Source organism: Eptatretus burgeri, chromosome 11, assembly GCF_056783735.1.
Source record: "Eptatretus burgeri isolate ZD-2024b chromosome 11, Ebu_testis_v1, whole genome shotgun sequence".
Lineage (NCBI taxonomy): Eukaryota > Metazoa > Chordata > Myxini > Myxiniformes > Myxinidae > Eptatretus > Eptatretus burgeri.
Window position 1 is genome coordinate 54,491,330 of NC_140971.1, and position 17,500 is coordinate 54,508,829.

The 17,500-nt window shown below is 41.3% G+C and overlaps 1 protein-coding gene and 1 long non-coding RNA gene across 8 annotated transcripts in view; one reads left to right on the forward strand and one right to left on the reverse strand.

Moving 5' to 3' along the window:
* LOC147017098 (copine-4-like) overlaps positions 1–17,500 on the reverse strand; it is a 186,069-nt gene that overhangs the window by 79,026 nt on the left and 89,543 nt on the right. For all 4 annotated transcript variants that reach the window (XR_015049342.1, XM_085846469.1, XM_085846470.1 and 1 more), the window contains one exon: positions 9,600–9,689. Coding sequence is in view for 3 of the 4 variants with exons in the window: in XM_085846469.1 (XP_085702595.1) it covers positions 9,600–9,689 (90 nt within the window). In the remaining variant the exon portion in view is untranslated. The remainder of the gene's footprint in view (positions 1–9,599; positions 9,690–17,500) is intronic.
* The window catches only part of LOC147017099 (uncharacterized), a 148,662-nt gene that overhangs the window by 41,620 nt on the left and 89,542 nt on the right, over positions 1–17,500 (forward strand). For 3 of the 4 annotated variants that reach the window (XR_015049346.1, XR_015049344.1, XR_015049343.1), the window contains one exon: positions 1,020–1,073. The exons of the other annotated variant lie outside the window; for it this stretch is intronic. This is a non-coding gene — a long non-coding RNA (uncharacterized LOC147017099). The remainder of the gene's footprint in view (positions 1–1,019; positions 1,074–17,500) is intronic. 4 annotated transcript variants of the gene reach the window in all.

Consider the following 17,500-nt stretch of genomic DNA (forward strand, 5'->3'; position numbering starts at 1 on the left):
GTTTGATTCCTGGTCTGAGCATGTAATTTTTCCACATATACATATAACAAATGTGTATCATTATTGATTACCCTTTATATGGCAAAACAAGTACAAGTTAGTAGTACCATGCTAATGACAGTATTGTCTTCTGTGCTGCATTTTGAGTGAGCATGTTGTGCTGTCCGTTGTACATTACTAATTCATTCCTTCAGGTTTGCAATGACCTGTGGTGTACCTTTTAATATTTTAATACAGGTGTTGAGTATTATAGAGTAGCAGGACAGGAGGGTAAAGTGTCAAGATATAGAAAGTTGGAGAAGAAGAAGCAAGTGGAGAACACAAACATGCACCACAGCATGAGGAGAGGAGTGGCTGGTGAAAGGGCAACAGGGTCTCAGTGAGTGGAGTAAAGCTCAGAGGTTGAAATGGGAGAAACTAGCAGATGATGTTGGGAAGCAAACTTGAAGGCCTGGAGGGAGAGTCTGAAACCACAGACAAAGGCAGCATGTTAAGGTTATCTTGTTGAATATGTGTGACTTGGTGGGACAGGGGTGAGGCAAAGGTGATTGGGAAGGAGGAACAGGACCAGAATGGAGCTGCTCAGTTAAATACTGCAAGACCACCAACCAGCCTATGGTTAACAACAAGCAGACCATAAGAGTCAGCCTCCTGTCTCAAGATGCCAATGACACAGAGGGCTATATACTCAACAGCCACAATGGAGGCAAAATGCAAAACAGTGGCACCAGCCAATGGTGGAGGGGATGGGGTGGTGGAACGTTCATATTCTCTGGTAGTACTTCAAATTAATGCCTTATTCACTCTTACAAGCTGAGACGTCTGAGGTGGTGACCAGATTTGAAGGCAAGCTTGGAAATATGATGTACCCATGAGAGATTAAATGTGATTGTGATGTGACCAAGTTTGAATGTAAAATGTATATTCATGCTCCGCTCATGCTTTTCCTCATGCATATTCGTGTTTTGTCTCATGCATATTCATGCTCCGCCCATGTGTCGCCTCATCTCCGCGGCAAGCGGGGAGACCGGCGTTGCCCTGTTTGGAGGGACGTGTGCATGTACCTGGAAAAGGTACGGTTTTTACTGACATACTTATAGTGCTTTAAGTAAAGAAAGTGATTTAAACCTCTGCAAGTGTTGGTTGAACTGCCTGGAACATTGTTATTCAAGAATTGGGACAAGTGGGCCATTCCATAATAGTGATGATGAGGCCCAGGAGCCCCAAAAAAACTGTACCTCTCCCAGAGGCGCACCAAAAAAAAAGGGATTTGTCAGTCAGACCTTATGGATGGACAAAGTGAGACCATTCGTCTTTCTTGCTTTATAAAACACGTTTCAGGTTGATGAGTAGTTGTTGATTTTCTTAGGATTAGCAGAGAAGGATACTGGCACAGCCTGCCTGGTGAAGGGGTGAAGAGTGGAGTCGTATGCAAAATAATACAAATGGATTTTCCAGTGATGAGGAGGGGTCATCGACATACAGGAAGACCTAAAGATCACCATACCTCTGCTACATTTATCGCACTCCCTCCCTTCTTTCCCCTCCACCCTCCCCTGCCGTGATATGTGACAACATTGAGTCAGGAGAATGATGCAGGGCATACAGATACAATGACGGATTTATTATTGTAAGTACTGCACAATAAAACCTGTATCTTAAAGAGTTTAAGAACGAATACTTTACTGGACAGGGGTAAAGTGACTTTAAGGCCACCCTGTATGACAAAAACAGGATTGGTGCCAGAACACTACCTTGAGGGATGCTGGTCTCTTTGGCATGGGTATGGGAGGGAACACGATCCAAAGCAGCCTGCTGCTTACTAGCAGGAAGTAAATCTCATTGCCAATTCAAGAGAGGATACTGGATACTTGCTGAAAGTTTTGAAAGCAGAGCAGGGTGAAAATTCAGAGGATATCTCCAGTTAAATGACCCTGACATAATGTTTGAAACTGAGGGCATCTTCTGTTGTTGACATGGAAGAATCACATCCAGTGTGGAATATAACCTGAGCAAAAGTCATGGTGATCAATAGATATCAACGAGTTTTGAGATCTGTTGCAATGATCACTTTTTTTTCTTTATATATGTATATGTATATGTATATATATATATGTATATATATATATATATATATATATATATGTATATATATATGTATATGTATATATATGTATATATATATATATATACATATATATATATATATATACATATACATATATATATACATATATATATACATATATATATATATATATATATATACATATACATATATATATACATATATACATATATATATATATATATATATATATATATATATATACATATATATATATATATATATACATATATATATATATATATATATATATATACATATATATATATATATATACATATATATATATACATATATATATATATATATATATATATATATACATATACATATATATATATATATATATATATATATATATATATACATATATATATATATATATACATATATACATATATATATATATATATATATATATACATATATACATATATATATATATATACATATATATATATATATATATATATATATATATATATATATATATATATATATATATATATATATATATATACATATATATATATATATATACATACATATATATATATATATACATATATATACATATATATATATATATATATATATATATATATATATATACATATATATATATATATATATATACATATATATATATATATATATATATATACATATATATATATATATATATATATATATATATATACATATATATATATATACATATATATATATATATATATATATATATATATATACATATATATATATATATATACATATATATACATATATATATATATATATATATACATATATATACATGTATATATATATACATATATATATATACATGTATATATATATATATATATATATATATATACATATATATATATATATATACATATATATATACATATATATATATATATATATATATATATATATATATAAATATATATATATATATATGTATATATATATGTATATATATATGTATATATATATACATATATACATACAGTTGATATTTTATGGGTGGGGCAAGTTGGGATCTCAGGGTGGGAGAGTCCAAGTACCACACAATGAGCAGTCTATGTCGCGTATTTGTACTGCAATCAAACCCAGATTGGCCAGACTAGTCAGCTCAAAGGTAAGTGCACCATCTTGTCGGAGACTATCAATACTGTTGATTGCAGCCTTTTAAGAAAGCATGTTATGCACCACAGTCGTTGAAAGTAAATTAATGCAGACCATTTGCTCTAAATTTGGCAATAACGGTGGCAGCAGAAAGTGCTGAGGAATTTGCTCAAATACTGCAGAGTATTTGGGTAAGAGAGAAAATCCTGTTTTCACTGTCAACACCGACCACATCGTCATTTCCCACATTTGGAGAAATTGCAGGGGTCCTGAACCTGCCCACAAAGCAATGGACAGGCATCATCCTGACAAAATTACCTTTGCAATCATAGTGTCTCCTCCATCTCAAGTTAGTATAGGTAATGCCAAAGGAATTCAAATGATTTAATTTAAATGATTTTGATAGGTATTTGTAACAATTATATATATTTTTAATGGAAAGGAAAATGCAGATTCAGTTTCAGCAAGTATTCTGTACAAAATGTACTCGTGAATTTTTGACTTTTTTTGTGTTTTGAGTAACAATATTTACCCTCACCAGAGGAGAGGACATTGCATTTGGGTCCGTTTGACTATGTCTGTCTGTCTGTTACTGGCAATTTTCTTTTTTTTTGACAAGTATGTTGATCACTTCCGTTTGTCTGTATGCTCACCTTTAAATGCTGACAGGTCACAATTTTAAACTGATCATCACGAAAATTCACCAAATGGTGGAGATGGTGGTCCAACAGAATCGTATTTCTTTTTAGGTCAAAAGGTCATCATAGGCCAAAGGTCAAAAACTTTTACAAATTTCTAAAATCCTCAATTTTCATTCGATTGACTTGAAATTTGAAAAGGATTTGCACATCAGATCAATGAATTCAACCACAATTTATTTTTAAGGTGAAAAGGTCAACATCGGGCCTAATTTCTAAAATTGAGAGATAGGGCCAAAAACTATATATCATGATATCTCAAAAAGACATTGACAAGTTATGACAAAACTAGGTGGGTGAGTTGATTAGATGACAAGAAAAAGTGGATAAGATTTTGGTTCAGATCCAGCCCATCATTGGGATACAAAACTTAAACTATTCAGCCTGATGGAGGTATGTGTGCTACCGAGTGCCATTGACTTTGTTCTGTTTTATCAAGTGTCACTCCATGAGTGATTTTTCATTTGTTTGTGTGTTTGCCCGCACAAAACTTGAGTATGGTTTTTCTCTGAAACCGCTTGTTGGATTGACCCAAAATTTTCACCAAAGGAGCGACCACTCATGTAGAATGTTTTAATGATAATGATGACATCATATGTCACGTGGTGTGGTAGCCACGTTGAAAAAAAGGAAAAACTTTAGATCTATGCATCTCCAAAGAGCACCTTGGAAAAAAGTGAAACTTGGCACATGACAAGTACTTCACATGGGGAACAAGCATGATGTCATAGGTGCCTTCTTTGTGACATCATAATTGCATCCGGAGAATGCTACATCCAGTCAATATGAAAAATTTGAGGGTCAGCTTGGGGTAAATTGGTCGACAGAAAAAATGATGACGTCATCGGTCACCGGCAGCCTTTTTAATGATTAAACCTTCAATAATCTTCTTCTCTGAAATTGCTGAACAGATAAACGTAAAATCTTACAGCTTATGACCGCCTATCCAGGAGGAACAAAATATTCCCATATATGATGTCAAAGGTGATATGGTTTGGCAGCAATATTGAATTTACCAGAAAACCTTTAAAAATATTTTCTGCAGAACCGCCAGAAAGATCGAGGGGAAACTTCACAGAAATGTTCTACAAGCCTTGGGGATACAAGAGTGTTCACAAATAATTGATAGGTCACATGGTCTGGCAGATATATTAGTTTGAACGACAATCTTTTAAAAAAATTATTTCTCTTGAAGCACTTCATCGATTGACGTGAAACTCCACAATTATGATCTAGTACTGATGGAGAATATATGTTTTCAATTTCAACCTGATCAGAAGCATGGCCTGGCAGACAAAGTTACTTAATTTTTTGAATCTGGGTTCTTTTTTTAATTATTTTTTTGTTTGAATAAGGCTCTCTTGACTATGCCTGGATGAGTTTGAGGGTAAAAGAGTAGCAGCTGAAACCTGAGTCCTATCTAGGTTCCTCCTGATGACTCCATCTTTGCTTTTCACTTGTCTGGGTTCCTTATGATGACTCCAATGCAGTACTGTACTGTACCTGCAGTATAAGGTCTTCTATTTGTTTTGAATTGAATTTATTTTAATTCCATTCTGATTTAAGTTTAATAATAATAAACATCATGGGTCAGTGTCAAGTGTCCATTCAAAGTGGAGTTGCATCAAGGCAGGATGTTTTGGTACCCGGTCATCACTGCCAGCAGTTATAAAGTAGCAATTCGAGTTATGTCTCTTATTAATTATAGTACATAACACACCAGTACACAAACACCACATATAATACACTACACAAAACCAGTCCTAGCGAGAGTCTGCAATCTCTGATTGCTCTTTTCCTGTTTTCCTTTGTTTATTATTCCACGAGCTGAAGTACCCGGTAATACCCGGGAAATTTGGCCTATTTTCCTCACGCTAGATAGACTGAGGCATTAGTTTTATGGAGAAAATCAGGAAGGCTTCTTTTATTCCTCAGATTTATGGAAGGAATGCTTTATGCTGCCGTAATTCTCAGAGAGGTCATAGTTGAAGGTGGCCTTGAGCCACTCAATGTTTCTAGCATCCGTGGCAACTGTCCTTGATGTCCTGCCAAAACCTGGACCTAGAAAGCTGGAACGTGAGTTTTGTGCTTCTCTCGCCCGTCGGTGTGACGCTCTATTTGCAGTTAGGCGACGCTCTCTCTGCAGCCGACTCTGCTTGCCTGGGTCGTTGATGAGCAGATATATCAGCAGTAAGTCGTCTCTCTCTCTCTCTCTCTCTCTCTCTCTCTCTCTCTCTCTCTCTCTCTCTCTCTCTCTCTCTCTCTCTCTCTCTCTCTCTCTCTCTCTCTCTCTCTCTCTCTCTCTCTCTCTCTCTCTCTCTCTCTCTCTCTCTCTCTCTGCAGCTGACTCAGCTTGCCTGGCTCTTTCATGAGCAGATCTATCAGCAGTTAGCTGTTGCCGTGCACGTGCAGTTCGATAATTCAAATAACAGGAGGAGAATGTGTATGTTTAAAAAGTCAACGAATATGAACATTTTGTATTTCAAAAAACCCTAGCGTTTTTAACCATGAAGTATTTTGTTACGATTAATACGACGGCACACTATTCGAAAGCCTTTTTTTAATGGAATTTTTTTAATTTTTTTTTATATATATATTTTTTCATTTTTATGGAAAGCCACTTAGCGCATCCTGGAGCTGAATGTTAGTTCTATATGTGTGTGAAGTTTCATCAAGATCGGTTCACTGGTCTAGGAGCTTATTGGTTACAAACAAAGAGACAAACAGACAGAAGGACTGCCATTTATATAGTAGATGATGAGTGGATTGTTGTGGACAAGAAGAGCGGTTTAAATTAATTTCTGCAATTGTATATCGATGAACTCAGGCAGATGAAAGTTTAAATGAATTTGGGCAATTGCTTAAAGGTTTCTGTTGTGACAAAATTGCACAGCCATTTTTGATTAATAAAACATGTTGTGCAACAACTTTTGCACAATCACAATCAAGTAAGGTAAACTTCTGCATTAATGGCTTGAGGTAGTACTTTAAAGCTGTGAAATGTATCAGATTTTCATTATCCACATCCATGGTCAAAAATACTGGCACCCTTGCACTTTTTTTCAAATAATGCACCATTTCTTCCAGAAAATTGTTGAAATTAAAAAAATATTTTGGTATCCACATATGTATTTATTTGGTTTGCAGGAGAACAAAACAAAAAAAAAGAGCTGAAAAAAATTACTAAATCTTAGCTTATTCCACACAAAAATCCTAAAATGGCCCGGACAATATTATTGGCAACTTTTAGAAGTTGTGAGAAATAATGAGATTTCAAGAAGGTGACTCGCCTTTACTTTGGAATTAAACTGACCTATGGTGAGTTGCAGGTGGCTGAAATATAAAAATCACTCATTCAACCAGTTTGAATAGAGAAATGGAGTCATTCTGCTGTTTTGTGTCACTCTGTGTACCGCAATGAGCATGGAGAAAAGAAAGAAAACCAGTGAATTGTCTGAGGAGGTCAGACACAAGATTGTAGCCAAGCATGGACAATCTCAAGGCTACAAGTCCATCTCCAGAGACTTTGATGTTCCTGTGTCTAGTGTACACAATGTCATCAGGAAGTTTAAGGCCCATGGCATGATAGCCAACCTCCCTGGACATGGCCACAAGAGAAAACTTGATCGAAGATTGCAGCAAATTATTGTTTGAATGGCGGAGAAAACACTTTGATCACTTGCCAAATAGATTCAAGCTGACCTTCAGACACAAGGTACGACAGTTTCAACTCACACCATCCATCGCCAACTCAATGAAAGGGCGTTATATGGTAGGAGACCCAGGAGGACTCCACTGCTGAGAGAGAGACATAAAGAAGCCTGACCGAAGTTTGCCAAAAAACACCTAAGCAAGCCAAAAATCCTTCTGCGAGAATGTCCTCAGGACAGATGAGACCAAATTAGAGATTTTTGGTGAAACACATCATCTCTATGTTTACAGAAAACAAAATGAAGTCTTCAAATAAAATAACACCTTCCCGAGTCAAAGGAGGTTCAGTGATGTTTGGTGGTTGCTGTGCTGCCTCTGGCACTGGTTGCTTTGAATGTGTGCATGGCATCATGAAATATGTAGATTACCAAGGCATTTTTGAGCACATTGTTCAACCCAGAATCAGAGAGCTGGATCTCTGTCGAAGGTCATGGGTCTTGCAGCAGAACAATGACCCCAAAAACACTTCAAAAGCACACAGGAATGGTTCAAGACAAAATGCTGGACTGTTCTGAAGTGGCCAGCAATGAGTCTAGATCTAAATCCCATTGAACACCAGTGGGGACATCTGAAAACAGCAGTTGGGAGAAGACACCATTCACATCTCGGAGAACTGGAGCAGTTTGCACAAGAGTGGGCCAAACTGCCAGGAGAGAGGTGTATGAAGCTCATTCATGGCTCCAGTAAGTGCTTGACTGCAGTTATTTTGTCCAAAGTCTGTTCCACAAGATATTAAGTCGAGGGTGTCAATAATTTTGTCAATACCATTTCTTTTTATTTTCTGATTTAAAAGGACATATTCAGTTCTGAATCAAAAGCAAAGGTTCTCTCATGTTAACTGTGAATTAAAGAATTATGGAGACCAAATACTTTTGTCAATTTCAACATAATTTTCGAGAAAATTGTGAGTTATTTGAAAAAAGTGCAAGGGTGCCAATATTTTTGGCCATGACTGTATCTCGGTGCTTTGCCACTGCTTCTGTATATTTTTGCCAAAACAGCATAAATTGTGGGCGTACATGAGGGAATTTATTATTTCTGAGTTAAATGTAGCTCATCACATGGTGAATTCGCCCTTTGGTTGGATTTATTCATTCATATGCAGCACCTGACTACTGGTTTGCATCATTGCATGCTGGGAGTGCAGCTGTGCCTCTGATACAGTGCCCAGTGTCAGCTTTGGCAGGATTTGGAATTTGTTCAATGTGCTGGTGATAACTCACCTCCTCTTTTTCGAAAGACATTCTGGGATCTTCAAAGTCTACCAACTAACGATAGAAGTCTGCCAACTCGACAGGTCCCCAGAAGAATGTCTATCTGAGACATGGCACATGTATTATTGCAACTCCCTGCATGCAAAGTACCAATCCGCCATTTTAATGTCAGACCAAAAATCAAAACGAAACATCTCAAAGGTAAGTGTGCTACCTCTGCACCATTCTGTCGGACATTGCACGATGAAGAGGGTGGAGGTCTGGTGGGATGGTGGCAAATCTAGAAAGCCGAGAGTGATGTATACAAAATAAGCACATCGCACTTCCTTTGCTATTGAAGTATTATTGGCTGGAAATGCTCTTTTGTTCCTTATGTTGACCTTTTATTTTTGATATATTTTCACTGATTTAATTTTTATATTGCTCTTTGGGAGGCTCAAAGTCCACTTTCTGGCAGTCTTTAGTTTCTCTGAACCTATACACAAAACAGAATAACGGCACATCGGCAAAGTGTAACCATGGCAATAAAAGAAAAACAGATAGCTGAGAGGCTAACATTGCATTATTTACAACCTCCCTTCCAAGCACAGATTTCAACCAGCAGTTCAACGTGCATGCCAACTGCAGTACATCAATCGGTCCAGGTCAAACCCTGTCCTCATGCAGGCAGCATCAAGGATTATTGTGCAACTCAAGGAATATTACAAGCACCTTGATAGGCTTGTCATGGTCTCCACTGCAGAGAGAGTTGATGGACACAGTGAATGGATTCCATATAGGGTTGAGATTGTTCTTGATGACCTGCAACAAAAATGTCAAATGAAATCAAGTAAACTGATAGAATAACAAAACGTAAAATGGTAATTTAAAGAAAAACTAAACTAAGATGTAAAAAAAAAAAACCTCAAAAAACATGTATCTGAGCAGGCAATTGGGGATTTTGAGATGGTACAATCAAATAAGTGGACTCTGCCTTTTGCAGTCAGTATCACAAAAGTAAATGATCATTTTGCCTTGTAGATGAGGCAATACTGAATGATAAGTCAAAATAATCAATATGTTATAATGCAGAATGATGGGTAAAGCTGACTTTGTGATTGTACATGACACTTGAAAGGATAACATGAAATTTGCAAAGTGGGGTTTTGCTAAGTGACGAGTTTCTACCTAAACTCTGGTTATCTCACATACATGTTACAGGAGTGAGATAGTGTCAGTTAAAAGCTGGAGAATATAGCCAGGAAGCATTGGTTGTGGTATTTGTTGATAAGCATTAGTGAATACCTATAAATGAATGATTAAAATTGACTGTTGCATTCAATAAATTTATTGTAGCATTAATCAGTGAATTGTAAACTGCTTGATGTAATGAGCTAATTTTGACTATGGATGGCAATATTGTACTGTAAACTGCCTGATGAGATTCCTGCAGATGCTAGAATGTACTGAGACGAAACTTCTAGTCGAGATGAAAACTGCATTTGCTGAAAGGCACAGCATCATTCTGTGTTACGATATAAACCCACAAGAGGGAAATATAGAGAGATAGGTGACATGTGACGAGATGTGTTTTGATCCGCCCCGTGCTCGATTTAACTCTGACGAGTGAATGAGGTGTTAATGTCCAGAGTGGTTGTTAATGCTGGAGATGCAAATTTCTCCAAAATTAGCCTAATGGTCAAAAGTGTGATGATAAAAGGAAAATATATCCAATTAAGCTTGATTAATAATTAACTTGAAAAGTAAAGTTTTCGGCATAAAACACAATGTATTGTTTGAACCTTTTAATGGGAAATGGCTCATTCGAATACAATATGATTATTACATTTATGTGCTCGAACATGTATCTATTTTGAATAGAACACATTGCACTTCCTTGGCTATTGAAGTAATATTGGCTTATTATCCTGCCAAAACGAAGTTTTTGCAAGATATGTTAGTCAGCTTGTATGTTTTTTTTTATTTTTTATTTTTGTCTCTAATCACATATAAAAAATTCTGCAGAGCACAGTTATCATTGGAAATTTTTGTAACTTTGCATATCAGAGGCCTGTAGAGGTCCCTTTCAGCGCATAAAATTTTGAAGGTCAAGGTCAAAGGTCAAGGTCACTGTCGCAAATCATGGGAGTCGACGAAACCCTTATTTTTTTGAGTAATTTTGATTGGATTGTCTTCAAACTCCATGGGAATATAGTTCATAGTCTGGCGCTCAGCTGATTAATTTTTGGTGGCGATTGGCCTTGACCTTCATGGTTAGCGCCTAAGGTCAAACATATTTGACCCCAAGGTCAAATTTTCAAGTTTTAGGAACCATATCGTGTAGTACCTCAAATTGAACACCTCGATGAGTGCTTTCTAGATATGTCAAGCTTGAGACATTATGACATCATTTGGTGACATATGAGGCAAACGCATATTTTTCATGGTCACTGTAGAACGATTCTCATCGGAATCTCTCGTAGGCAGATATTCCTCAAGGAGTCGCTCCTGGTGGATAGCAGCTCTGTTCACCTCAGTGTGACCTTAAAGAAGTCACACGTGGTCACCTTTTGGCAAGATACGGGTCACCCTGCGGGTGACATTGGTTTATTTTTTATTTGAAGTAAGAAAAAAAAATTGCATTTTAAATGGCCTTGTATTTCTTTACTGTATTGGAAGGTTACCAGTCGACCAAGTAAAAGACCCTCTCCCCCAAAAACAGACTTGCCTTCTAAATAATCTTTAATCTTTATTCAGTGCAATAGACATCTATTCTCTTTAGCTTATGAATATTAAGGGTTCCTCAAATATTAAATAATAATATGCTGGTGTCTGAAAGTCTGGCTGGAAGCTGGAGTCTCGCGTTAATGGAATGTGTGCTGAGATAATGTCCAGATGTCTGCTTGAATTCTTATCACTAATTGTAAATTGTTCTCGAGCCTTTGAATTCAATCTGACCTCTGAATAACCACTGCCAAAAGGCTTTTGAGTGATCTCTTCTCCAACCCCAAAAACTCAAGCCACAGTAGTTACTTTGTCTTGAAAATCACCAGATATAATTTCATAATCTCACCCTCCCCACTTTTGCTTATTATATAAGGAACTCAAGATCCATTTATTGATAGGATCAGAAGATAAAATGTGTTGCTTGTGTTATTGGATTTCCTCTGATTCTCCATCATGATGCATACTGTATGTATTAAATAAATGGTTCAACTGTACAAGCGGAATTAAATTATTCGACAACGTGTGGAGCCGATTATAATCAGGTTGATTAAAACTCATTAAGATTGTGTATTGGGAAGGAATTCCTTTGAGCTCTTCAATCATCCTGAACGGGTCAACGCACAAGAGAGAACAACGTGATAGGACGAGATTGTTTGACAGCCCCAGAGGACGAGGTGAACACGCGTGAGTTGAGCTGGCAGGATAAGACACTGGGCAGAAACAACTCAACGTGGGAATCTGAGTTGGACATTGTATGTAATGGTGAACTTATTATTTGACTTTGTATCTGTTTGTTTGAAGCAGAAGTTTCAAAAATGTAACGCTGTCGATGTGGTCACCAATGTCAGAAGTCACAGACCACAACTGACAAAGATCTCAGTGCCGGGCAAGGTCTTTGCTCAGATAATTATTGATAGGGTTCGCCACCATGTGCTACAGGACACCAGCGTCCAGAGCAGTTAGGCATTACACCAAAGAAGTCAACGATTGACCGTATCCTTGCTCTTCGGGACCACACCGAATGCAGACGAGAGTTTCGGCAAGGGCTGCTTGCAGCCTTTGTTGATCTCTGTAATCTGTTTGATTCAGTGAATTGGGATGCCCTCTGGAGGATTCTTGGTCTCCGTGGGGTGCCAACCAAAACTGATCGATCTGATGTCTAAACTATACTCTGGTACTGAGAGTGCTGTGAGATGTGGTGGTACCATCTCTGACTTATTTCCAGTTGTGACTGGAGTTCGTCAGGGGTGTGTACTGGCCCCCACACTTTTCAGCACTTGTATGGACTGGATTCTGGGGAGGATGTCGGAGAGATCAAGCTGCAATGCATCGTTTGGGAATGTCAAGATCTCTGACCTTGATTTTGCAGATGATGCAGTCATCTTTGTGGAGACTCCAGATATCCTTTTGGGGGCCCTTGAGGTGATGAATGAGGAGTCGGAGATGCTGAGATTACGGGTTTCCTGGGTCAAAACGAAGATCCAGGCTTTCAATGATATTGTTACAGAAATGGCCCTTCGTATGCTACTAAATATAGGATTAGCCCAGATCCCCCATTAAATGCATGTTTAGCCAGGCTGTTCGGTAAAATGGACGTTACATGTGTGTGGGGAGGTGTCACAGGCTGTTATTTGTTTGTGCAGTGGTGGTGGATCGAGAGCTTACTCTTCTTCCTTCCCCTCTCTGGACGATAGGCTCCACCCAGTCGGCTGAGGGGGAGTGGCCTGAAGAAGGAAGTGAAACTAAAGGGAGGAGTTTGTCAGCTTCGTAAAAGGGGCGCACCCCAAAAAGACAAGGTAAAAAACTGAGAGGACAGAGTTGAGCAGTCGAGCTTCGAGGCGAGTGTGCGCCAGGAAGGCAAGAGAGAAACGACAGGTGTCGATGCGCGATCTGCTGGTTGAGCAGTCGGACTTTGAGGCGGGAAGGCAAGAGAGAAACGACGGGCGTCGAGGCGTGATCTACTGGTTGAGCAGTCGGGCCTTGAGGCAGGAAGGCAAGAGAGAAACGACGGAGCCTCTGACTGTCCCTACTCACCTCACGGCTTGACGACGTCTTGGAGTCCCATGGGCCCAGTCTGCCGGAGGCCGGCACCTCGATTTGGCCTTGTCTGGTGAACAGGCCAGACCTGGACTTGTATGCTGGACCTTGTGGGAGGCCAGCTGAAACCCATCATCGATCAGACGGTTTTGTGCCGTCGACCTTATGCGGGGTCAGAGCGCGCGGAGGCTGCGTGTGGTGCGACAAAGGAAGACGAGCGCCATTTTGCCACGTGGTGTGCTCGAGCTTGGGGACTCGAATCCGTGGACATTGGCTTGTTACGAGCGACATTTGTGCTTTTGACACTTTTCTCTCGTCCATGAAACATCACAAAGTACTCTGTCTTGTCTGCAAGCTGTCTATGTCTTGTCTCAGGTCAGGTATGGGAGCATGTGCCAGAACAGCGCGTCGCTGCGTCCACTTTCCACCGGTACTCCAGGGGCCTCCGTCTGGCCATCCCCCAGGCAGATGCCAGGCCCATCTCCATCTCCTTGAGATGATGGTCAACCTGTTGCAACCATGAGGCACGTGGTCGGCCCACTGGCCTCCTCCACTCATGAGACTCCCTCGCTGAGAGAATCTGGTGAGCAGGATCAGCGTCAGGAAAACGAGCCACATGTCCATACAGCCGCAACTGACGCTCACGGACTATGCAGGTAACAAATCTCATCCGAGTCTCTCTCAGCAACCGCTCGTTGGACACAAAATCCGACCAGCGATAGCCAAGGATTCTCCGAAGAGACCTGGTACCAAAGGAATTAAGTCTCCGTCTCAGATCCTTGGTCAGAGTCCAAGTCTCGCACCCATAGAGCAAGACTGGAAGTACCAAGGACCTGAAGACTCGGACTTTCATCCTCCCGCACAGGTACCGGCCATGATCACGCCACACCCCATGATCCAGTGAATCCATGACTCCCCAGGCCCGACCCAGACGTCAATTGACCTCTGACTCGCAGCCAACAGAAACATGAATATCACTGCCAAGGTAAGTGAATCTCTCCACGACCTCAACATCCTCACCACAAACAGACACAGACAGGACAGCAGCATCCAAGATATCACTGACAGCCTGGATCTTAGTTTTGACCCAAGACACCCGTAATCCCAACAGCTCCGACTCTTCATTCAGCACCTCGAGGGCCCCCAAGAGGATGTCTAAAGTCTCCGCAAAGATGACTGCATCATCTGCAAAATCAAGGTCCGAGATCTTGACATTCCCAAACGATGCACCGCAACTTGATCTCTCCGACATCCTCCCTAGAATCCAGTCCATACAAGTGCTGAAAAGTGTGGGGGCAAGTACACATCCCTGACGAACTCCAGTAACAACTGGAAATAAGTCAGAGATGGTACCACCACACTTCACAGCACTCTCAGTACCAGAGTAGAGTTCAGACATCAGATCGATCAGTTTTGGTGGTACCCCACGAAGACCAAGAATCCTCCAGAGGACATCCCGATTCACTGAATCGAACGCTTTACAGAGATCAACATAGGCTGCAAGCAGCCCCTGCCGAAACTCTCGTCTGCGTTCGGTGAGGACACGAAGTGCAAGGATACGGTCAATCGTTGACCTCTTTGGTGTAAAGCCTGACTGCTCTGGACGCTGGTGCTCAAGCAGATGGTGGCGAACCCTATCGAGAATTATCCGAGCAAAGACCTTGCCTGGCACTGAGAGCAGCGTCACCCCTCGGTAGTTGTTGCAGTCTTGGCGATCACCCTTCCCTTTCCAGAGAGGGACAACAAGGCCCCTCTTCCAGTCAGTTGGGATGATGCCTGTGTTCCAGGCAGAGCACAAAACTGCATGCAACGACACGAGTGCAGCATTTCCACCAGCCTTGAGAAGTTTGGCATGGATGCCACAGATCCCTGGAGCTTTTCCCCATTTCAACTGGTTCACCGCAGCCCGTGTTTCCACAAGCGAAGGTGGACCAAAGTTGATTCGAGGGTCAGCAACAGGGATTGTAACACCCTTGACGTCCAACTCGACAGCTGGGGGATCAGCCTGGTACAACCGCTCAAAGTAACCGGCCCAGCGGGCCTTCACTTCAGACTCCTCTGTCAAGAGCCTACCACTCTCTGCTCGAACTGCAGTGCTCCGAGGGATGGGCTTGGATGAACGTAATGCGCGAATTCCCCTGTAAGCGGGACGAGAATCACCTGTCCACGGGTGATGCTCTACCCCCTCACAGATTCCTCGCACATAGGCCTCCTTGTCCACCCTCAGTGCACGTACAGTTTTACGCCTCAGCTCCCTGAACAGCTCAGCTCTGCCATTCAGCCTGGCCCTGCAACTCTGGTCAATGGTATCCAGTGTCCCTTGAGAGACAAAATTCTTCTTTGCCCTGCGGTGAGCTCCAAGGCATCCACCGGCAACATCAAGGACGGTGGTGTTGAAGGCGCTCCACAACTCTTCAGGACCCCCCAAAGCACCCAGACCACCACGTGTCCACTCACCTGTTTGCAAACTCCTCAGCTACTCTCTCATCCCTGAGCTTGGCAACATCCAGCCTAGGCTGGGATGGTACCATTCTCCAGGATTTAAGGTGCAGCTTTAGAGTTGCTACAACAAGCCTGTGGTCAGTATTGAGGAACTGAGCACTCCGGTCGACCCTGCAGTTCTGGATCATCCTCCAACGACCGTCAATGAGGACATGGTCAATCTCCTTTGCCACACCGCCAGCGTTGGAATACCAAGTCCAGCGATGAGCTTGTGAGCGCTGAAACCATGAACCAGCCACCCTAAGTCCATGACTTCTTGCAAAGTCAAGGAACTTAGTGCTATTCTGGTTCATAGTTCCTGACCCATGGGGACCAACACACACCTCATAACCATCCCTATCAGTTCCAGTCGATGCATTGAAATCCCCCAAGACTAGAAGTGTATCTCGTCTGGGGCACTGATCAACCACAGACTCGAGTGTGGCGTAGAATGCAACCTTCACGGTGAGATCACTCACCTCAGTCGGAGCATAAACAGAGACCAGGGAAATGACACCTAAGGAGTGGCGAATCCTTCATCTCATAATACGCTCGTTGACCGGTGTTACCTCAATTATCATTGGGGTCAGCTTATTGGACACAGCTACAGCAACTCCTTGGGTATGGTAACCATCAGAGCGACCAGACCAATAGTAGGTGTAACCACCCACCATTATCTCGCCGCAATCCGGTCTCCGAACCTCAGAGAGAGCTGCAATCCCGATGTCCAAACGCTTGAGCTCAGATGATAACAGAGACAGGTGATCATCCTCTCTTAGGGATAGGACATTCCAGGCACCCACCCGAAGGGACCGCCTCAGGTTAACCCAAGGAGACCGCCGTCTGGTGGACGACACCTCAGCACCACTCCGACACACTCTCCCGCAATCTGACCCAGGGATGTTACCCCGTGGTTTCCCTCCTATCATCAAAGATTGGGGGTCCCGAAGGCTTTGCCCCAATCCCGTCATCCGGTGAGCTGCCCTGCGAAGGGAAGCTGCACAGGAGGTACTCCCACGGAGTGGGTTTTCAGATTTTTTTGCATTTTTGCGTTTTGCGGAATGAAGGGTTTTACGGTGGCCGGAGTGCAAATCCTGCCACCAACCTCCTAATAAGAAGTGACCCAACTGCAGGAGGACGTCCGCAGACACAGTTGGGCACTAGATATGGATGGCCGTTGGCTCACAAGGAGCTCCTCCGCCCTTTGACAGGTTTTGTTTTTAATCCTGCTGGGTGTCCATATCCAAACACCCTCCTCACCAGAAAACCTGGTGGGGGAGACGGTTTAGTCGCCGACAGCCCGACCATGGAACAGGTTAGTACAGGTTTACATGGTACCTGTAGCAGGTTTACATGGTCTTGTCTGCATGTTGTTTGAGGTATATCTC